The sequence below is a fragment of the Ahaetulla prasina genome, chromosome 2, assembly GCF_028640845.1.
Source record: "Ahaetulla prasina isolate Xishuangbanna chromosome 2, ASM2864084v1, whole genome shotgun sequence".
In the NCBI taxonomy this organism is placed as follows: Eukaryota; Metazoa; Chordata; class Lepidosauria; order Squamata; family Colubridae; genus Ahaetulla; species Ahaetulla prasina.
Genome location: NC_080540.1, coordinates 110081221 through 110104772, shown reverse-complemented (window position 1 = coordinate 110104772; position 23552 = coordinate 110081221). Strand labels below are relative to the sequence as shown.

Genomic DNA, 23552 nt, shown 5'->3' with positions numbered 1-23552 from the left:
TTCTTTGTCCTGTACTTTGAAGTGCTAGAAAACAAACATACAACATTTTTATATGAATTCCTAGAAGTTATTTACAATAGCCTTCCTTTCTCTAAGGTGAACGTTCCTAGTTCTTTGAATTTCTTCATAAAAACTTCCAGTCACCTAATCATCATTGCTGCTCTTCTCCGACCATGTTCCAGTTTCTCTGAGGTTTTACTTTTCCTGAATTCAGGTGCCCTGTATGGTGTCCAGAATTAAACACAGTGTACAAATCATAGCAGAATATAGCAGAATGATGATTTCTTGTGATTAGAAATCATACTTCTAGTGGTACACTTATAACTGTGATGACTCTTTTTTTGCAGCTGACTGTGCTTCTTTTCTGTTAGCAGTTAATTGCTTTCCAAGATATTTTGTATCCTATATATCTAGCAGACTTGTTTCAACTAAGTATTATTTCATTACTTCCAGCAATTTTTTCTATCCGGCAAATATGAAGATTATTTTCAGTTTTATTTCTACCTCCCAGGACAATAGTTTTTCCATGCAATTTTGTACCATATTCAAAGCATTCTGTCACTATCTTCATACAAGACAATAAGCTATTGAAGAGTAAATACCTCAGGACTGAACCTTAGGGTATATACCTCTCAGGATCACTTTATCTTAAGTTTTTCCTACTTCCACTTCACCATCTAAGTTTTTCTATTGGTTACTATCAAGTTAGGAACAGTTTATCCTTTTGTGTCTTCCTCTGTCCTTTAAATTAAAATGGCATCATCAAATCAAGTCAAGATCTATGCCTGGCAAAGTTTGTCTCCCAAACTTCCTGATCATTTGTCCTTTATGTCTTGTAGTTTGCTTTTGGACAGCATCACCTACAAGATAGCAGCCAACAATAACAGTATTGTTTTAATTCATTCTTCCAGAGCATTGTCAAATTGATTCATTTGGATTTTTGAGTAGGAGTGGATACTTTTAACACAGAGAGCAACTCCCCCTTCCTGTCTCTTACTTCTCTTTCTTGAACAAATCATATCCTTCAACGGCTCTGTTCTAATCTTGGGATTCAACCCACCCGTCTATTATTCATATGAAATCAAATTTTCCTTCCTATCATAAGTTTTAGCACTTCTTGTTTGATACTCATATTCTGAATATTATTATGTAGACCCGTGATGGCAAACCTATGGCATGCGTGCCCAAAGTGGCACACGGAGCCATGTTGCCTGGCACGTGTGGTGTCGGCCATTCCTCTTCTGGGTTTCTGGTGTGCATGCGCACGCAACGATCAGCTGGCCTTTGTGCATGTGGCAGTGTCGGAAATGGGAGAGATGTTCTGTGATCATGCGTGCTGGCCAGCTGGTTGGCACGTGTGAATGGGTGGCAGTAACCAGAAGATTTGCCGGTTGGCATTCATGTGTGCGCCAGAAAGTGGAAGTAAATTTTTTGATGTGCGCATGCTCCCTGAGCAATTCCTTTTCCTGGGCGTGGCCCAAACAAGCGCACGCTCCCTTTTTGGCACTTGGTGCCGTGCGTGCGTGTGCTCCCTTTTTGGCACTTGGTGCTGAAAACTTTCGTCATCACTGATATAGATAATGCAAGCTAACAATTTTATGAACTAATGGGTTTTTTTTAAAAAAAATAGGTAGGTTAATAGGCACCATAAATAATTGTTCCATTTCTTTCTGGAGTAATCATTCTTATTTAAGGTCAAAGAAAGGCATACTGTTTAAGATTTCCACCTGATCCCACGCCTTTTACTGACACTGTTGCAGCAGCATGTTACAACAACAAATATGAAAAGCAGTATTACCTGCTGTTTGGGCCCTTTATGCAAGCTAAGCACAGCATGAACAGGAAGGGTATCAGAATGGATTTCCAGTCAAAACAGAGTGAATTTCCTGGCTTATGTCACCACTCTGCTATTATTTAGAAGATAATTTTTCTTGTCGGTGACTACAGAATCCTTCAAGTTAAATCACTTGGCATTTCATATGGGAGAATAGCTTTGGCTAAAATTTATAAAAGCAAAGTTTTGACAAGTTTGGCAGTTGAGCATGTGTATTAATATGTTTCACTGGGAGAGAGAAAGATATATAGAAAATATAATTTCTTTCACAGGCCATAACAACAGAACATTCCGAAGACGGCTTTCATATAACATTTCATGTGCATCAATGTTACTTATGGATTATCCTCCAAGATTTGATTCATTCTGAAGCACAATGGAAAAAGAAATGAACTACATGAGAAATAGAATACCAGCATTCTTTGTAATTGGATGCTGAGAATAAGACCACCCTTGGCCCAGACTGATATTAAGAGAGACAGAAAGTATTCCTTCCAATCTTTGTTTGCCTACCTGTTAAGCTGTTTATTTATGTATGAAAAACTTCTTTTTTACAGGATCAACCACAAGATTATGTATTCCTGACATAGACCATCAACCCAGGATTTCTTATCTTCCTGGCTTGAAGCGTAAAATGAATTTAAAATGAATACCAAACTATGAGTTTGATATCACTACCAAAAATGTCGAATTTGAAGCTGCTGTGGAGACTTTGGATTGAAGGCAGCTTACTTTTATTTTTGTCTATTTATATGGCTTCCAGAAAAAGGCAAATTTATTTATTTATTGGGCAGTTGTCTTACCAGAAGGTAACTCTGGGAGAATGGAGAAATATAAAGTTTATTACTACTTGCCCTGGTCTTGTCTAAATAGACAAGGGATATAGAAAATAGCCTGGATAATGGTGAAGTAAGATGAAAATATAGTAGGAAATATGGTAGAAGGGAGAAACCTCAATATTTCAGGAAAAGGTAAGCAGATCAATAACTAGCCTCAGTTCTTTTCTGGTTGCAGCATGAACAAGGAAGTCAAACTGACAGCAATGGTGGACCTGCAACGCCAGATCCATTAGTGATAAACCACTGATTATTCTGGATGAACACATTGATTTTTCACGTATCATAAAGACTTGGCAGTGAACAGCGGGAGAAGTTCATCTCTCTCAGCAAAATCTATGATCCCCTGAATTTTGAAATGTGTATACGTATGTATGGTGGTCACCATCTGAGTGATTAACTACAAATTTAAAGTAGAGATACTAAAACCATAAAATTGCAATGACAGCAAATAGGTAAAATAACTAGAATAAATATTAACAGTTAAAGCCCTACACAAAGCAATGTTTTTTTAAAAAAAAAAGCTAATAAAATAGGCCTAATTAATGGAAGTGTCTTTATTAGACCACAAGTATGCATTACCTGTGGTCACTCTAGGAGATTACCAAAATCATAGTTTTAAGATCATTATATTCCAGAAAGGGTAAAGTTGGCAAATCAACTAAAGCTGACAAAAGGTTTTCCTAATTATTTCTTCAACTAGGAAACCAAAGAGATATTTGTAGCCAAAAGTCTTCTTCAAGAGGATGGAATCCCATTCAGAATGGCTGATCTATCATCTCCCCTGAATTATAGACCCTTATAATAAGCTTCTTTGCCTTCTCTGGATTCAATTTCAATTTTTCTCTCATTTACCCTATTACTGTTTGCAGACAGGCATTAAGAGGAGCCACACCGGTTCCTGAAAAATAAATCTTGATGTCATCAGCTTACTGATAGAACACAATTCCAAAACTTCTGATCCCCTTCAGTGGTTTCTTGTAGATAATTAAAGTGTTGGAGACTGAATAATGGAACCATTACAAAACTATGCCTTTCTTCCGAGGCTATGATATCAAAGGAAGCGGAGAGGTCAAAAAGAACCAACAGGCTGTGCTCTCTCTGTCAATCTCAACACAGAAATAATACATCGACCTAATCAAGGCAATCTCAATTATGTAGCCTAATTGAAGTCATTTTAAAATTGTCAAAATAATTTGCTTCCTGCAGGTCTGTCTGCAGCTAAAAAGCACCTATCAGCTACCTGTCTAACCATGGGAGTTACAGGCTGGCTTATAATCGCCCATCTTTGAGGGATCCAGGCAGGTTTCTTAAGAAGAGCACTAACAACAGATACCCTTAAACAAGGACACCTTCTGCTATTTCTTAGGGTGAGATTGTAACGAGTTTAAGAACCAAGACAATGTTAGGCAAAAGAAATTTTAAGTTGAGAAACAATCTGAGAAAGTGTTTCAGGCAGGCTTGACCCTGTCTAGTTTTCTGAAAGATAATAGATTCTGTTACTATAACTTCATAAAAAATGTAGTATTGGCATTGTTAACCTTGGTTTCCTGGTCTGGTCTACTTTGAAGGACTGACAAAGATGTATGATGTGAACTATAGCATCTTTAATATTCTACTGGCTAGAACTTATGAGCCACCTTTGAGAAAGATCCAGGGGGAAGTATATTGTTCTAACAATCTGTCCACATCCCCAGATATCACATATTGAAATGTATCCTATTTAATTGTACAAGGAGTCAGTGGATATACTCATAGTTGGCTTTTCATCACAGGTGATATCAGGATTGGTCACCGGAGGTATTTTCCTCAAAAACCTCACATAAAGTGTTATAACAATCCTCTGAGGATTTTGTAAAATAATTCTGGGAGGAGGAGACAGGAGTATAAATTAGACTGCTCACAACCCAGATTACATGACAAACTATGTTTCCCCAAATTACATCTACTTGGCCACCAGAGTGGAAAGGCTGGGTATGTTATAGGTCCCATCTATTAAGGAAGTGCACCTCATGGAATCTAGAAGAAGGTCTCCTTTGTAGTGGTTCTCTCCTTTTGGAACATCATTCCTCTGGAAATAAGGTTGATCCCTTCCTGGCTACATTTCCGGAACGCCATGAAGATATGGTTTTGTCATTAAGCTTGGGGATCCCACGCTGATTTACAGCTGCTCAATTTGTTTGTAAAATTGCATTTGTCACTGCCATAGTGTGTGTGTGGGGGGTGTACGCATTCTGGGGCTTTTATATTGTTAATTTTTAATGTGTATGCTGCCTGGAGTCACCATGTATAAGTTAGGTGGCCCTATAAATTTATTTAATAAACAAATAAATATAGCTAAAATCATTCTGTATGCCTTGAGTTTGTTGGTGCAATAAAAGCAGAGAAAAAAGCTGCAGCTTTGATGCACATATAATATAGCATAAGCCTACACACATACTTAATGCTGTGCCTTATCAGATTCAAGTCAGGACCTGCAGTTCTTTCATGTATTGTAGGATCATCTTTGAAGTATGTCGAAAATCCAATTTAGAAAAACCTTGTCAGCCCTCCTACTCCAGATATCAAACAGAAATTGACAAAATCATTTCTAGAACCAGCCCAAATACTTCTGAGACCTCTTAGAATCCAACTGGATTCTTTGGGGCAAGCTACCCTAAAAATTCCACTTTAAACAATTTGCAATGAACCAGTAAATGGTTTGAACTTGGAAGTTGTAGGGATTTAATAAGAGAAGTGGCAATAGATAAAGCATATATTAACAGTTTAATATAGTACCTGTCTGCAAATCTTTGAAATCACTGCTTTGTGCTCTGAAAAGATTTGACTTACAAGCTCTTGTAAAGAACTGCTACATCACACTCCCATATGCTCCAGAGCACATCATTAGACTCAAAATGGGATGACTGCACACACACAATCCACCCAACCCTGACCCAAATATAATTCTTTGTTTCAGATGAAGGTCTTGGTAAAGACAAAGTTAAATACTTTTAAGTCCTCCAGTTTTAAACAGGAAAGATGTAAGTGCCTGTATAGCTTTCTCATTCAAAGCGATTGGGCCAATGATTTACTTTGCCAATCTAGATCATGCTTTAGTTTAATTTATTTGGGATGGTTTTGTACGGTAGCCTTTTATGCATCAAAGTAATGAAAACAAGTTGCTTTATCCATTGCTTTGGTTTTAACCATGCTTTGTTGTTGGTTACCTGAATCCGTCTTGATTTGTGTCCGTAGGATGACAACTTCCCCCATTCTGGCATGGATTCTGAATGCAAGCATTAATAGGTGTGCCGCAATCTCGACCCTATCAGTAAAAGTTAAACAGAAAACATTAGTCATTTTCTATCACTGACAGGAAAGTTCACTCTGTTTTCCTAACCTGGCCTTCACAGGCACAAAGAATGTATCCTTCAGAATCAGATCACCTGCTCTTATTCAGTGAAACTATTTTTTTTTCCTATTAAAGCAGTGCAAGACAGCAAGAAGATAATAAATACATGAGTACTTGGAACTGCATGGTGAAAGACATTTTATCATGGAGTTTTTGAATAAGTGGTCCATATTATGTCCTTGTAAAGTATTCAATAAAAACAATAAACATTTATATGAAAAGAGGCATACAGCCACTTACTGGGTCTTAGGCTGTTGGGTTAATCAACCCCTCAGCAAAGCAACATCCAAAGTATGTTTGTAAAAAACCGCACAGCACTGATTTTTTTTACTTTTATTGTAAAGTTAAATCATCAGCATTCTTTTCCAAGGACAGCATTATTTCTTTCTAACAGAGATTTCAGGATGAGCTTCTCTGCTGGTGGAACATATTGACTGATTCTTTGCACGTAATACAGGAAGAGATTCTGCTAGTCAATGCCCCTACACAGAAGTCATATTAAATATGGTATGGAACTACTATAAAGATGTAAAATAAAATGAACCCATTGTCTTTTATAATATTCAAATCCATTCTGACAAAGAGCTTTGGTTTTTCATGTTTTTATAATTCAGACAAAAACTTTATTTTTTCCTTCAACAATTTAATGCATATAAAAATACAACTTTATCGAAGTTAGGGTCCCCTTTAGCTAAATTGACTTTACTCCAAGATGACTGTGCATACCATGATATATATATATATATACAATATAAAATTGTATCTAAAGGTGCAAGCATATTTGCATCTCTTACAATATTTTCTCCACTTCCTTACCATAGAGCCCTGTTAAATTATATACTTTATTTTACAATCAATAAAAGTACATAAAAACAAGGATTATTCTTTATGAATTCTCCAATAAGCATTGCTATTGCAAAGAACTCTGGAAGTCAATGTCCATATATCTAAAGAACAACCTGGCTAGAGAAGACTGTTACTTATTTATTTATCTATCTGATTCATGCCTGCTTTATGTATGTTGCCTCAAGAACTCAAGGCAACATACATAACATATCTCTTCCCATTTTCCCCACCACAATAACTTGCTTATTAAGGTTTGATCAAGAAAGAGTGACTGGTCCAAAGATTCCTAGTCAGCAACCATTGCTGAGAGCAGACTAGGATCAGGTTTCTCTAATACCAGCTCAGGCATAACAATTCCTTTCATATACAGTTAAAAAAAAATCATCTCTGGAAAATCAGTTAATTATGGGAGAGATGACATTGGAGAAAAACCAAAGAGAAAAGTGGTTTTCTCTATAATTTAGAAGACTTTACCTATATCTCTTTGGATATATACTCTTTTATAATTTTCTTGGATTGTACACTTTTGAAAGTTATTTTCATGTCTATGACACTTCTAATAAATAAGATTCTTACATATATGCAAGGACACAACTTATTCTAATAGAGGAACAGCACGTTTTTGATTACACAAAGTCTCTAGACTCAAATTCCTAATGTTTCCAGTCAAAGAGAAAAAATGTCTAATCCACATTTTTCTTTGCGGCCCTTAATATCAACTTTCAGTAAGATTATCAAGAGTATATTCATGTAGATTTAATGTAGATGGATGGATAAAACATTTTTTTTATCATTGCTACTGTGGCGCAAGATGCCCATATACATTTTTGATGTACAGCTGGCATCACTTGCTTTCTACAACTGGAATCTCTGTTTAAGGTTTCATGACTTTATCCAGCATATCTTATTGAATTATGTCATCTCTCTGGTTTTAATCATGTCATTTCCTTTGTAGTAATGCATGTGACTGAAGACCTGCTGTGGTTATCTAATTATATGTTTCAGAAAAAGATAGAATTGCCTTGCCATTGAGTATTCAATAAAACTCAGTCTTGTCCAATCATATTTAAATTAAGGTTCCCACAGCCTATTGATATAGCTGTGAACTTTTCCATAGAAAGTTTACTCCACATCTACATCAAACAAGGAATAACAATGCTGAGTGGGCAGGTTTGGGATAATTTATCAAGGTAATAGCTTCCAGATGAACAACCATGTTTGAAGCTGACTGTCGAGAAGGAAGAAAGGCATTGTTACCAAATTAGCATGATATTTTAGTGGGGAACAGCTTAGTAAAAAAAGAATGCTCTTTTCATAGTGTTCACATCTGAACCTGTCAAAAGTCACTTTTGTTCAATAACTTATAGCACAGTTGTAGAGATATTTTTCAGATATTGAGACAAGCTTACTTGGCTTCATACAATGTTCCTTGTATTTGTGCTCCTGGGTTTTGATGCTGTTTTTTTTTCTTCTACTTTTCCAGCCCTTGTGATTTGTAAGCACTTTGCTTCTCAATCTTATACTGTCTTTAGGCACACGTTATACAAATGTAACATACACAGGCATAGGTACTTGTTCTGCTTTGTAAAGATCTCTACACGCACTTCAGTAAAACAAATGTTTGAGATGCAGGATCACATATAGTATCATTGTTCATTGTGCAGCTCGAACAATGCTCATTTCTCTTTAGTGCAATCTTCTTCTTTGTATTATGTGATTATTGGGGGCAATAAAAAGGTCTGTAAAGGGCGGTGCATAAGCGCACCAACGTGCCTACCGTCCCTGTCCTACTGTCCCCATTTATTTGTATCCATTTCATGTATTCATAATCATGTTTATATTTATATCTGTAATCTTATATATGCTTGACAAAATAAATAAATAAATATAAATTTGCTGACTGTAAACCGCTTAGAGAGGGCTGTAAAGCACTATAAAGTGGTATATAAGTGCTGTTGCTATTGCTATTCAATGCTGAAATCCATTTGTTATCAGTTACCCTACCTTGTAGCCAAATGGGCAAATACATCGGTAAAAATCCACGGGATCATTGTTGCAAGTCCCATTATTTTTACAGGGAGTAGATAGGCAAGGATTACATTTGGACACAATGCTGATGTCAACAGCTCCTGCAATAAAACAAGAATACATCTGAAAAAGTTTGACAATAATTTAAAACATTTTCAAGAGATTGCCTTATATACAAGAATATTACTCAGAGTCTTTGGTGCATGTTCCATATCAACACATGTATATAAATACATTTTTTAAAAAGAAATATTCTCTTGGAAGTTTAAGTGCTGCTACTATATTATGTATCAGTGACCTTAGTTAGGGCACTTCAAGTACAGACACTGTGCTGGAACAAAGCTAACTTGCAAAAAATATTATCTTAAGAAGGATTCATTTCATCAGGCTATAAAAGCAAAATGAATGAAAGAAAGAAATGTCAGCCCTTTGAGGTAGCCTGGGTCACGAAACCCTAGAAACCCCATGCTTTCCCGTTTTAAGAAAATGCTAAGGGTTAAGGTCATGTGTTAAAAAGAATTGCCACATTTCTTTCAAAGCCATCCCTATACTATCTTTTGGAGCATTCTGTCAAGATGAAGTTCTGACATGAGATAAAGTTATTTTATCTCACAATGGGGAAATGGGAACGATGTATATCACCTTTTGCTCCTGTAATGAATGAATGACTGAATGTGTAATAGATAAATAAACTAAAAATGAGTCAAGCAGAGAAAATAAATCCCACACATTTCAAACATGACCGCTATTGAACTCGAATGGTAAACTTTATTCACTTTGAATACATTTTTTAATCCACAATTTTCAGAAAAAAAAACCAATCTTGATGTAAGTTTGATGTAAATTTCAGTAAAATTCTGAGTTGAAGATATATGCTTGTCATTCCCCCACACACCCAGATCGTTTCTTATGGATCACCTGGATCCTTAATATAATTGTCTTTGACAGGCATGTGAGTGGCTCTGTAATGATCAGTGGGGCAGAAAATGGAACATCACAAATGCTAGAAAGGAAAAAGAATCCTTTAATATACAGGGAAACTGTAGATTTAAGAGCAACGGAAATGAAAAATTAAAAGAAAGCACCATGTGTATATCGCAGTAATGTTTTTGGAAATAGGGAATTTTTAGGCAGAGGAGAAGTGTGTAGCTTCTGTTTAGTTTTGAGATTATAAAGGCAAATTAGGATTGAATCATGGCACGCTTTCATCACCAAGTTTTAATTCTTTACCTTCCTCAAATTTCAATTCTTTACACTGAAAAGTAAAGCCTTTCTTAGGCCGTGTCCAATGTGTCCATATTTTTTCCATTAGAAGTAGTAGAAAAGTGGGTTGCAATTGCTGCCTTACACAAAAATCTATTTTTCTAGTTCAGGTCTCTACTGAAATTTCCCGGTGGTCTCCTATCTAAGGGCAGAGGGCCAAGATTTATACCTACCTTTGCATTGGAAATGCTGAGTTGGTGTTGTTAGCAAAAGCCTGTCGGTCATGTCATCTGGACTACTGCATCGTGCAATGCCAGGCTCTTTGTAGCCTGCCTTTACCCACTCTGAAAGCCAGCGCAGGCTGCAGTCGCAATGTAAAGGATTTGTACCGAGTGCCCTAAATAGGGTTTTAAAAAAAAAGAAAGAGAAAAAGACATTTGTCCAATTACATGACTCCTTTCTTTATGCTGATACAATTATAAGAACATTCCTTGATTTATAAATCCAGTTCTTAATACCAGTTGCTGGTTTCTGATATCTGCCAACATCTGCCAGTATTTACAGTCCCATTCTTTTTGTACATTCTTTATGCAAGAATTTCAATGCATATCCTCGCCTTAATGCGTGGGAACTAAATAGAGAATCAGGATTATCTAAAAAGGTAATTGAAGTTGGCAGTAGATAGCCATAGAATAAGGAGACCAGGCACAAATAGAGAAGATTTTAGCAATCCTCAAACTAGTTTCACCACTCAGGGCAGCTTGGAACAAGATCTAATGTGTAGCTCCAGATAAAAGATGGTTAAATTTAATTTGAATGTAAGCAATGTAGAATTCCTATCTATCTAACTCTACTTCAATGTAGAATTCCTATCTATCTAACTTTAAGAACTTATCAAATTTCTCCTCTCAAAAGCTCCAGACAACTCTGGATCAGTATCTCATTTAATTTTTGGTTGGTAGCCATTATACCTTACATAAAAATTCTTCTCCCTTTGGTGAAAAGACAAATTTGTGTGTGGTGGTCTTATTACTGATTACAAAATGCAAGTTAGGATAATAAAAAAAAATGACTACACATCAGAATACACATTAATATTTCCTCAATTTCTGTTTATTTATTCTCCACTCCACAGTCACCCATCTCTTTGTCTTAGAGAGCATGTTGCATCCAATTCTATAGAGGAGATGCTACTCTAATTATTACATTATGATTCAATAACTTTCCAAGAAACTTTTGGCCTTCTATATGTAGTCTTCCACTTACAATATTTCATTTAGTGAGCGTTCAAAGTTGCAACAGCACTGAAAAAGTTACATAAGACCATTCTTCACAGTTATGACCTTTGAAGCATCCCCATGATCATGTAATCAAAATTCAGCCACTTGACAACTGGTTCATACTTATGACCAGTGGTGGGATTCAGCCAGTTCGCACCACTTTGGGAGAACCGGTGTTAACTTTCTGAGCAGTTTGGTGAACTGGTTGTTGGAAGAAATCATTAGGACAGAGAACTGGTTGTTAAATTATTTGAATCCCACCACTGCTTATGACCATTGCTGTGTTCCAACATCATGTGATCACCTTTTGCAATCTTCTGACAAAGTCAATGGGGAAGCCAGATTCACTTAACAAACAGGTTACTAACTTATCAACTGCAGTGATTCACTTAATAACTGTGGCAAGAAAGGTCATAAACTTTGTAAAATGGGACATTCACTTAACAAATATCTCTTTAACAAAATAAATTTTGGACTTAATTGTGGTCGTGGGACTATCTGTATTGCCATTTTATTCCTGCATTTTGTTTAAGAACAAAATATATTATATATTAAGTATATAAAATAGAGGATATATTAAGTATTTAATGCATTGCTATATTTGCAAGCTAAGAGTTTAACTATCTTATGTTGTAGATAATCATAATTTCCCTGCTATGATTATAGAATAGGAAAATCATTCAAATAATTCTGGTAATATTAATATCAGAATTATTAAAATATTAACATTTTTAAAGAACAGGTGTTTAATATAATGATTAGAAATAATTTTATTTACAGTGCAATATTATATACTTCTACTAAGAAATAAACATTATTGAACAATGGATGTTACTCCCAAAAGAATATGGAAATTTACAACAGGAAATTTTCAGAAGTTTCATTAAATTCAGTAGGGTTTATTCACAAATAAATCAGTATTGAACCAAAACATTAATACAGTAAGACTTTTTTTTATCAAGTGAATCAATATTATCTGTATGAACTTCTTAAGATTAGTGAGTTCCAGCAGAATATCCAGAACCATTGCAGAATATTTTTTTACTGTACTGAACTAGACCTAGTAAAACTCAAGATTTATATCAAATCTCAATCACAAAATTAATTGGATGACTTTGGCTGGGAGAAATTGAATAACCCGACCTAACTAACAGATTTGTGGTTGTGAGTATAAAATGCGGGATGATCCTTTCTTAAGAATTTTAAAGGAAAGATGGAATATAATGAAATAAATACTAGGCATTATATTGAATTGATTGGCATATTCAATATAATGATGTTTATGTTCCTCTTTGATTTTTAGAAAAGTTTCTAACAACAGGCAATGGTTGCAAATTTTTAGAGAAGTTGAAATATTTAAGAAATGTCCATTTCAATGGCTTTTGAACATATTTTCTAAGTCCATCTTTCTGTACAGTTTCTTTTTTAATATAAGGTTTAAGAGTTCAGAAACCATTGAAGTTCAAGAATAATTTTCTTAGGGTTATGGACTAAAGGTTAAGTGAGGCTGCTTTTGACTTTAAGTTTTTACTTAAAGCTTAGAAATTGTTCCTGTGGAGAAGAAAATAATAGTTGGATATGGCCCCTAGAGAGAAAGTTAGAAAATTATTTACAAAAAGAATGATCAAAAGATAATTCTGGATGTTGACTTTTTCTTTACTGATAACATAAATATGTTTTAGAAAAGGAATCGATATTAAAAATGATTTAGTGAGGAAAAAAAGCAGATGGAATACTGATGGATAAAATTATAAACTTAAATTGTTGATATAAAACCACAGACATGACTGATTAAAGAAGCTTGCCCTAGACAAACTCATGCTGAGAGTTCATGAGCTGAATTACTGGCAAGAGTTCATACATTAAAATTAAATAAGAAGAACAAAGTGTCCTTAAAAGGACCCAGTTTATATCTTGTCTGTATTTTCACACAGACAAAGATTATTTGGATTGACTATATATGAACTCATGCTCATGTACATACAACATACAATTATACATTTAAGTTATCTCTAGTTTACTATACAAATGTGTTTGAACAGCTGTTTTGGACCAATAAAGATCCAATTGGTCAACAATAATATAATTTAGTTTTAAACATCCCCTAAAATAGGGCAAAGCACCAAATAAAAAGAAGAATATCAGTTCCATCATTTTAATTTCATGTCCTTCCTCCCATTGCTAGCAGCTTTTCTCAATTGACTGTGTGATTGCATTATCTACTTTGCTTTCACTTGCTTTAAATGTGTAGATTTAAATGTCATTGTTAACCAACAAGAGAATGACATTTATTGGGAGGTGGAACACACAAAACTGATAATAAAGTATGTTTATTTTCTCAGGTTCTCCCAAAGATGTCATTAGAAAGAAAACCTGGCAGAATGGCAGAACGTTAGAAGATGTTGAACAAGTTGAATTCATGTTCATCTAAGTTTGTAAAATTCCATGGAAGAGTTGGCGATTTCTCCTGACCAAGAAAATTAAATTGACAGCTATAACATATCTGAAGTTTGGTTAGAATATATTAATTATATGGGCAGGGCTCAATGTTATTACTATATATGGAAATAAAATGTAAAGGATATTTTAAAATCAACTAAATTTAAAGCACACAGATTAGAAAAAGTAAAGTAGGATGAAGTTGAGTTTATGGATCACAATCAGTCATGATCTACCCCAAACTTTTAAGGATTGTAGTGTTTTCCAAACATAAATACATATGAACTGAAGGCACGTTGCCTATTTGATTGTTTCATCTTGTAGGGTTCCAATTGATATAGTGTAAACATGGCCCCCTATTCTATCGAGGGCTTACCTTAATGACGGATTCTGGAATCCCGAGAGGTGGCATGCAGAAAAAAGGGGTTTGAGGAGCTTTTTAACTAAATCTTTTAAAGGGCTTTTAAGGGGTGGAAGGGCTAGGGTGGGTGGGTGGGGGTGTATGTGGGAGGGGGCCAGACCTCGCTAGAGCTCGCGTTATGAAGACAGGTCCAGAGACTGTAGGGGGGGTGACTGATGCCCATGGACAAGAGCACTATTCTATCAGCACAGTTTATGGGAGGGGCAGATATGGCAGAAGGCGGGGACCATATCATGTTCGGAGAGCACGCCCACGCTGTTTACAAGCGATCGCGTACTCCGGTCCCGCTGCCTTTTCCCGTTCCCCGAGTGGTCAGAATCCTCAGGGCTGCGACCTTCGGCTGATGTTATGCAATGCCAGGTCCGTCGTTAATAAGGCCCCCCTCATTGCAGATCTGATACAAGAGGGGGAGCGGACCTGATGGCATTACGGAGACCTGGTTGGGCACAGAAGGGGGTGCCCCTTGCTGAAATGAGTCCACCGGGTTTCCATGCATTTCATCAGCTGAGGGTTCAAGGCAGGGGTGGGGGGTTGCGGTTATCATTAATGAGAGTTTGGAGCTGAGGGAGGTCACTGTCCCGCAGACAGCTGGCTGTGAGTCGCTCTTTGTGCGGTGGGGCCGAGGGGTACAGGTGGGCTTACTGATCACGTACCTGGCTCCCTGCCACGTAACAGCAGCCCTGCCCAAGCTGCTCGATGTGATAGCCGAGTCGGCAGTTGATACCCCCAGTCTTATGGTCTTGGGGGATTTCAATCTGCCGTCGGTAGGCGAGACATCGTCGACAGCTCGGGAGTTCATGGCCTCCATGGCAGCCTTAGACCTGACCCAGTTAGTGAATGGGCCCACACACACTGGGGGACACACGCTGGACTTGATTTTTGTCTCGAGACAGTGGCTGAATGATCTGGATGTGGGGACTTAGTCATCACTCCCCTGTCGTGGACAGATCATTCTCTTCTTCGCCTGGACTTTCAGACCGCAAACCCTCACCGCAGGGAGACGGAGCCAGTCCGGTGGTTCTGTCCCAGGCGCCTGATGGACCTGAGTAGGTTCCTGACGGAGCTTGGGCCGATTCCTGAGGATCTGGCCCACGGCTCGGCTGAAGAACTCGTTGCCACCTGGGAAAGGGCGGCAGCAGGGGCTTGGGACCGCGTCGTGCCTATGCGGCCTCTGACCCGGCGCTGCCCTTGACCGGCTCCTTGGTTTACTGAGAAGCTGAGAGAGATGAAGCGCTGGAAAAGACACCTAGAGAGCGCTTGGAGAGCCAGCCGTTCCGAATCTGACCGAACACTAGTGCGGTCACATATTCAGGTCTATCTAGTGTCAATAGGGACGGCAAAGCATGAATACTTTTCCGCCCTTATAGCATCGGCAGATAACCGCCCAGCTGCCTTGTTTAGGGTGATGTGCTCCCTTCTGTTTCAGAGGGCTCGGGAGGACCCCTTACAGGGGTGAGCTGAGGAATTTGGAAGTTATCTGCACGATAAAATCGCTCAGATTCGGGACGGGCTGGACACTGATTGGGTGGATCTAGGCGGGATGACGCAGGCATGTCTTGAGAACATTGTTTGGGCTGAGTTTGACTCTGTGACTCCCGATGACATGGACAGGATACTGGGGAGGCTGAATGCCACCACATGTTTATTGGACCCATGTCCCTCCTGGCTGGTACTGGCCACTCAGGAGGTTACACGACGCTGGCTCAAGGGAATTACCAGCACTTCTTTGATGGAGGGAGTCTTCCCAGCCATCTTGAAAGAGGCGGTGGTGAGGCCCCTCCTCAAGAAGCCTTCCCTGGACCCAGCTATTTTGGCTAATTATCGTCCAGTCTCCAACCTCCGCTTTTTGGCGAAGGTTGTTGAGAGTGTGGTGGCTTGGCAGCTACCCGGTACCTGGAGGAAACTGTTTATCTAGACCCGTGCCAGTCTGGCTTCAGGCCTGGGTACAGCACAGAGACGGCTTTGGTCACGTTGGTTGATGATCTCTGGAGGGCATGGGACAGAGGTTGATCCTCTGTTCTTGTCCTGTTAGATTTGTCAGCGGCGTTCGATACCATCAATCATGGTATCTTGCTGCAACGGTTGGGGGGCTTGGGAGTGGGAGGCACCGTTTTACGGTGGTTCTCCTCCTACCTCTCCGACCGTTTGCAGACAGTGTTGACAGGAGGGCAGAGATCGACCGCTAGGCAATTCACGTGTGGGGTGCCGCAGAGGTCGAATCTCTCACCCCTCCTGTTCACATTTATATGAAGCCGCTGGGAGAGATCATTCGTGGTTTTGGGGTGAGTTGTCAGCTGTATGCCGATGACACTCAGCTGTACATCTCCACCCCGAACCACCCCAATGAAGCCGTTGATGTGATGACTCGGTGTCTTGAAGCCGTTCGGGTCTGGATGGGGACGAATAGGCTCCGACTCAACCCATCCAAGACGGAGTGGCTGCGGATGCTGGCGTCCCGGCACAGTCAGCTTACCCCATTGCTGACTGTGGGGGGAGAATCGTTCGCCTCCAGGGAATTGGTGCGCAATTTAGGCATTCTCCTGGAGGCACGGCTATCTTTAGAAGATCATTTGACGGCCGTCGTCAGGGGAGCTTTTTATCAGGTCCGCCTGATTCACCAATTGCGCCCTTTCCTGGACCGGGACTCGTTATGCACAGTCACTGATGCCCTCGTCACTTCCCGCCTGGATTACTGCAATGCTCTCTACATGGGGCTCCCCTTGAAGAGCATCTGGAGGCTCCAACTGGTACAGAATGCGGCTGCGCGGGGGATTGAGGGAGCGCCTCGTAGCTCCCATGTAACACCTCTCCTGCGCGGGCTGCATTGGTTGCCGGTGGTCTTCCGGGTGCGCTTCAAGGTGTTGGTTATCATCTTTAAAGCGCTCCATGGCATCGGCCCGGGATATTTACGGGACCGCCTGCTGCCGCCAGTTCCCTCCCATTGTCTGGTGCGTCCAGTGCGCTCTCACAGGGAGGGCCTCCTTAGGGTGCCGTCAGCCAACCAATGTCGGCTGGTGACTCCCAGGGGAAAAGCGTTCTCTGTGGGGGCCCCAGCTCTGTGGAACGAGCTGCCGGTGGGACTCCATCTTCTCCCTGATCTTCGGACCTTTAAACACGAGCTCAAGACTTTCTTTTTTCACCAAGCGGGGCTGGCCTGATTGATTTATTTTAATATTTGGGGATTTTAGTGGGTTTTTAACAGGGGTTTTTATCTTTTGTATTTTTTACCTAAATAGTTTTAAGTATACAGCAGTTTAATTAGATTTTTAATTTTGTTATGGTATTTTAAATGGTTTTTGTATTATTGTCGTTTTACTTGCTGTACACCGCCCTGAGTCTTCGGAGAAGGGCGGTATAAAAATGTGAATAAATAAATAAATAAATAAATAAATAATAAATAAATAATAAATATACTAAATATTACGTACTGTTTTCAAAGATAAGTAGTAGTAATAAGGTAATATTCATTTATAAAGAGATATAATATGTACTTAGTATATCAATGAAACAATTCTAAATCTATACATAATTTCAATCTATTTCAATAGATTCGTCAATCTATTTTGTAAACAATATATGTGATTGCTGTTGGCAGCCAAGATAATTAATGGGCCCAGAATTTATTATTTCAGAAGAAAATACCATACTTTTACATTTACTGTATGCATTGATGCAGAACGAATGAAGAAGGATGAATGACTGTCAAGTGGCATATTAGTGGCTGAGGTTACAGAAACCTTGTAAAAATTGGGGGGGGGGGAATCTCATAAGACTACTTCTCTTTGTCCCTGGTTTCTTATTGGACAATTCTTTCTTTGCAGAATAGTTTCTTGAAGATCATTTATAGCTGGTAACTGCTATTGTATTAATTATAATGAAAATTATTATATAATCCCCCAAATGGAGCAGTGTATTTATCCAATAGGATTTCCCTCAAAATCCTATTTACAGTAGGTTTGTATGTTACTTTTGCTGATAAGAATAAACTAATCTGTTAAAAACCAAAGAAGAAGACAGAGGGGCAAACTGCAGCTACAAAGTCTAGGTACCTTTGGAAAGTAGGCTGAACTGCTACTAGGGAATAGCTACTGGCCTGGTCTCTTTCCATTCCTTTCCTGCCCTGCTACCTGTGCTTATCTTATTTCATTCAGTGCTGTTTTGCTTTGTTCTTCTTTCCTAATGTTTCCTCTTATTGTATCTCCATCCTGTATTTTTATTTTTGTAGTTTCTCTAAAAGAAGAGTTAACAGTAGATGTGTGTGGTATTTTTATGTTCCATACACAGTAGTTCTTGTGCTGAGAAAGAATGGTGGATGTGCTAATTAGATCAATTAATTTTATAAATAGGTTTTTTTACAGGTTATTATTTTAATCAGCAGTTATCAATTCACTTAGTAGAGAGGTATACCTACGTAAACACAAACAATCACGTTTATTTAAGTGAATGTGAAAAATTATGTTTATTTTTAGTAGAATTTAAACTAACTGGAAATCATTTTGACTTTAATAATACTATCAAACATGATCTTTGATAAAGCATTATCATGTTGTTCATTAGTAAGTATCGTACTGCAGAAATAACTTATATTTTCATTTTAAAAAATATTTTAATGAGCAATGAACACAAGTTTAAAAAAGGATGAAATATTCATAAATTTAAACATGTATTTTAATTCCTTTCCATGATCAGTATAGGGTTAAAAGTGAATAGATATAATACAGGCTAACACTAATTCCTTGTTGGGCTTATGTTATTTGGAAAACTGTTTCAGAATGCCATTCTACCCAAAATACCCTGATACAGCAAATGGGAAATATAGGAATCTAAATGGGGTGTGAAGAAAGTATAATAGAACATGGTTCATAAAGCATAATCATGATGGTATCTTTCCAGCAACTATATGTCCCTACGTGGCTTTTAACTTGTCCTTTTTTCCCCCCTATTTTCTTTTTTTTTTCTAGCAATGTCAATTCTATTCTCCTTGGAGTGAAGAAGTGGAGATCAATCCTATTTAAATAAGGAAAAAATATTCTGGAAAGTTAAGAACCAATAGTGCTACTACTGGGCAAATTAAGAACCAATAGTATGAGCCTGCTTGATCATTTATCCATATATTTTTCACCATTTAGGTTAAAATAAGTTTTTCATATTTTGCTGAAAATTTGCTTCGGAGTTTAACTTTGAGATAAGTAGACTTAACAAATGATCTATTTTCTCTTTGATGGTTAAGGTTTCAAAAGGTAAGGGTTTTTTTTCCACATTTGCTTGGAAAATAGAATTTATCTAAATAAAATACATATAACGATAATTGTGGCATGAGGTAGCTATACAAATCTCCCATAGCAATCTCCCATTTGTGCAGAGTTAATAATCTCTTGAGGATAACAATACTTACAGGTGGGAAAGTGACACAAGATCATTAAAAGACCCTTCAGGGACACTGGATATATCATTGCCATGAAGCGTTCTAGGAAAAGAAAAAGTAATATTATGTTTGAATACAGTAACGATAGAAAAAGAGTTTAAGATAGCTTTTATTACCTATTGACTAAATAACTTAAGAAGCAATATAGTTCACGTTCTCCACTATTTTTTCTAAGAAAGATTTTACAAAGAAGCACTGTATCGCATGCAACACGCGTGCAATGTGATGCAATCAGATGCGATGCAATCAAGGTGCTTCTGGGTTGAAAGGATTAGCTGGTAATATCACCGTTGCCTGGGAACCGCCAACTGGGGGCTCCTTTCATGACCCTGGAAGGACCTGGAGTGAAAGACAAGAGCTCACCCCACCCCATGGCAGCACTTGGGTTTTGAACAGAGGCGTGTTAACATCTAACCAGCATCATAACCATGAAAGCCACCATGCTCCTAGCATTGAAATAAAAATGGAAATAAAGGAAATGGTAGTATTACAGACTCTTTGAAATTTTTCTTTAATAAAAAGGGTAGTGTGCTTATTTATTTATAGCTTTTTAATTTGACTGCCTTTGAGACAGTTTTAATGGAAATGGTTTGCCATTGCCTTATCCTAGGGAGAGTGAGGTCACTGAACGAGTTTCATGGCTAAAGTGGGACTGGAACATACAGATACACCAATTCTAGCCTAGTACCTTAATCAATAGACCAAAATGGCTCCCTTAATAAAGAGTACCAGTGACTTTTTCAAAGAAAAAAAAAGAACATAATTGAATCTGAATAAGCAATGTAGAATTATTAGACAACATGACAACAATTGTTTTGGGAATCATGATTGTGACACATTCTGGAAAGTATTCAATCCTTGATCTGGACAAATAGGAAATATTCATTTTTTTCCTTTTTCCCCCTGAAACTAATGTAATAGAGAAAATTGTTTGTGACAGTATTTCGCCAATATCTACTATTCTTTCTAATAAATACAGTGCTACATAGATTAAATGTTACCAAATATATTAAAATTATGATTTCCAGAATTTCTATTCAGCAATTATCACCATGCTGAACAGAATCTGCCCTAATCAACAGGTGCACTTTTCAGGTGCAAAGCCCAGCTTTAGCACCTGAAAATTATACTAAGAAAAATTATAGTAAAAATTACAAAGGTTGTTGCTTTTTGACCATATCCTTTCCTATGTGCTTATGTAATTTTGACTCTCTGGAGGAGATTCATTTTTTAAATTTGTATGTTTTGTGTCTGTATAACTGCTGGATTCAACAAAAATGGTTCCTGAGGGTTTAGAATATAAACAATAGAATACACTAGCACCTTTCTTACTAATATTGTATTAGCTTCCTAACAGCTGAACAGCACGTATGCTTTGTAATTTTTATGAAATTCTAAAATAAATAGTAAAATCCTTGAAAGACTGAACTTGGGAACTGAACTTGAACTACTGGAAAGGGAACCAAAATTAATCTGCAAAATACTGTCACACACTGAATCACAGAATTTGTGTTCAATAGGGACATAGAAGCAATTTCATCATTGTTATAAGTATGTATATTTTACATGTATTTTCTGGTAGTTCTTTATCTTTCAGTGCATGGTTGAAAGAAAAAAAACACCACAACCTAATCTATGCATGGAAAAAATCACCTTAAAACATGCCATGTAAAGATACGCTAAGAGGAATTAAGACTTTGAGTTAGTGAAACAAGGCATATGTTATGACACTGATTATTATGTTTGGTAGCCAGAGACATATTCTGACTAATAGGATAATTTTCCTATTTAATAGCAATAGGGAAAATTTCCCAGGAAGAAAAGCAATTAGAGAAGGGGCTCATGCATAAAAGAGATCTGTTAACTGCACATCAAACCTAGACAGATTTCAAGCTATGTGTCCTTTCCCAAAAAAAGGTGCAAAAACTTGGATAGGCTTTTGCTGATTATTTCTAACTGAAGTTCTCTTGGGAATTCTGATAATAAATAAATGACAGTAACAGATTGCATGCTGTCGCTTGGAAACACTTCCTCCCCCAGGAGAATTGATTTTTAATAACAACGTAGATGACATGTGGCAAGGGTTGTCGCTGACACTAGAATTTTGTAGACCATAATAAATCAAATGAAACTGGAGGCTTCCAAATACACACAGCCCAGAAAGAGAGACTCTCATTCATGCTTCATTTAACTTTTGCACAGAAATATAAGAGTGGCACGTTATTTTCTCTGAGCAAACACCTATTTCAATATATTATTAAGTAAATCTTCTAAATTAATAGAGGTAGAAAGTGGTTTTTTTAAAAAATGGATCTTCACCATTATGTTTTTGCCTACAATGGTGAAGCAAACATGGACTTCATCCTAAGTAATGCTTATGATTTTGCATAAAAAGTAATTATAAATGAATCACTCGAAAGAATTATTAAATATCATTACATTCAATATTCCCCAAAAGAAACATTTAACAAAATGTCTCCTATAGTCACATTTGATTATAGAAAAAAACAAAACCAAAAGTTCGAAAAATGGGAAAAGTGTAAAAAGAAATGGAAGAGATCAAACTTCTCCCAAAGTCTTGCATATGATTAAATTCGCACAGAATCTCAATTAGAATTTTAGCTCAGAAAATGGAATCAATATACTAAATCCAAGAATATGTCGAAGTGATTAATGAGCAAGTTACAATGGAGAAGTCTTCTTTCAAAAATATGTCTTAGTCAAATAGATTAGCCTATATTTTAATAGCAGCCTTTAAAAAAAAGAAGGAATTTCCAAAATGAAAAATCATTTTAAGGCATCGAATCACTTACAAAATGTTAACATCTAAATTCACATTTATAGGCTACTTTACATCTTAATAGTGGGAATGCGGTGGCTCAGGGGCTAGGACGTTGAGCTTGTCAATCGAAAGGTCGGAAGCTCAGTGGTTCGAATCCCTAGTGCTCCCATGTAACGGGGTGAGCTCCTGTTACTTGTCCCAGCTTCTGCCAACCTAGCAGTTTCGAAAGCACGTAAAAATGCAAGTAGAAAAAATAGTGACCACCTTTGGTGGGAAGGTAACAGCATTCCGTGTGCCTTTGGCATTGAGTCATGCCGGCCACATGACCATGGAGACATCTTCAGACAGCGCTGGCTCTTCGGCTTTGAAACGGAGATGAGCACCGCCCCCTAGAGTCGGCAATGACTAGCACGTATGTGCGAAAAGAACCTTTACCTTTACCTTTACATCTTGATACAAATAGAAAAGTGCAAATGACTAGAAATGGCTGCAATACATAGCATCAGGGGAAAGCACCTACTCCTTAGAAATTTTGTTGTCACTTTTTAAAATTTAACTCCAGAACAGTGAATGAGCAATACTTACAACACTCGGAGAGATTTAAGGCCATTAAATGCATGAACGGGAATACACCGTAACCTGTTGTAGCTTAGGATCCTAGGGGAATAAAAGACCACAGCTTATATTACTTTGCAACAAGTAATTGGAGCAGGAGCAGAGTAGAATACATTAACATAGAAAAATTAAATACTTGCTCCTTAATGGAGCTTACTTTACAATAAATAATAATTAGAAGCCATGTCAGAATCACTGGGTACTTACAGTGTTGATAGCTGTGTCATATTATTGAAGGTGTAATTGGCCAACATGCTGATACTATTATTGCTTAAGTCACTGAAAAAAATACAATAATATTCATTGATGCAATGAAAACAAAACTTTTCTGAAATTCAGAGCAATACCAAAAAGCATAAACAAGTTACTTCAAAGCAAACTATCAATTAAGATTATTCTTGGGGATTATAATTACATATTTTTTTAAAAAAAATTACTTAAGATTCACC

At 37.5% G+C, this 23552-nt stretch overlaps 1 protein-coding gene across 1 annotated transcript in view; it reads right to left on the bottom strand.

Annotated features, from left to right (window-relative positions):
* The window catches only part of SLIT3 (slit guidance ligand 3), a 570113-nt gene that overhangs the window by 75764 nt on the left and 470797 nt on the right, over nt 1-23552 (bottom strand). Inside the window, exons 23-28 of the mRNA XM_058174175.1 lie at nt 23311-23382; nt 23074-23145; nt 19677-19748; nt 10375-10538; nt 8915-9039; nt 5880-5977 (exon numbers count right to left, since the gene is read on the bottom strand). Of these exons, the coding sequence (XP_058030158.1) occupies nt 5880-5977; nt 8915-9039; nt 10375-10538; nt 19677-19748; nt 23074-23145; nt 23311-23382 (603 nt within the window). The remainder of the gene's footprint in view (nt 1-5879; nt 5978-8914; nt 9040-10374; nt 10539-19676; nt 19749-23073; nt 23146-23310; nt 23383-23552) is intronic.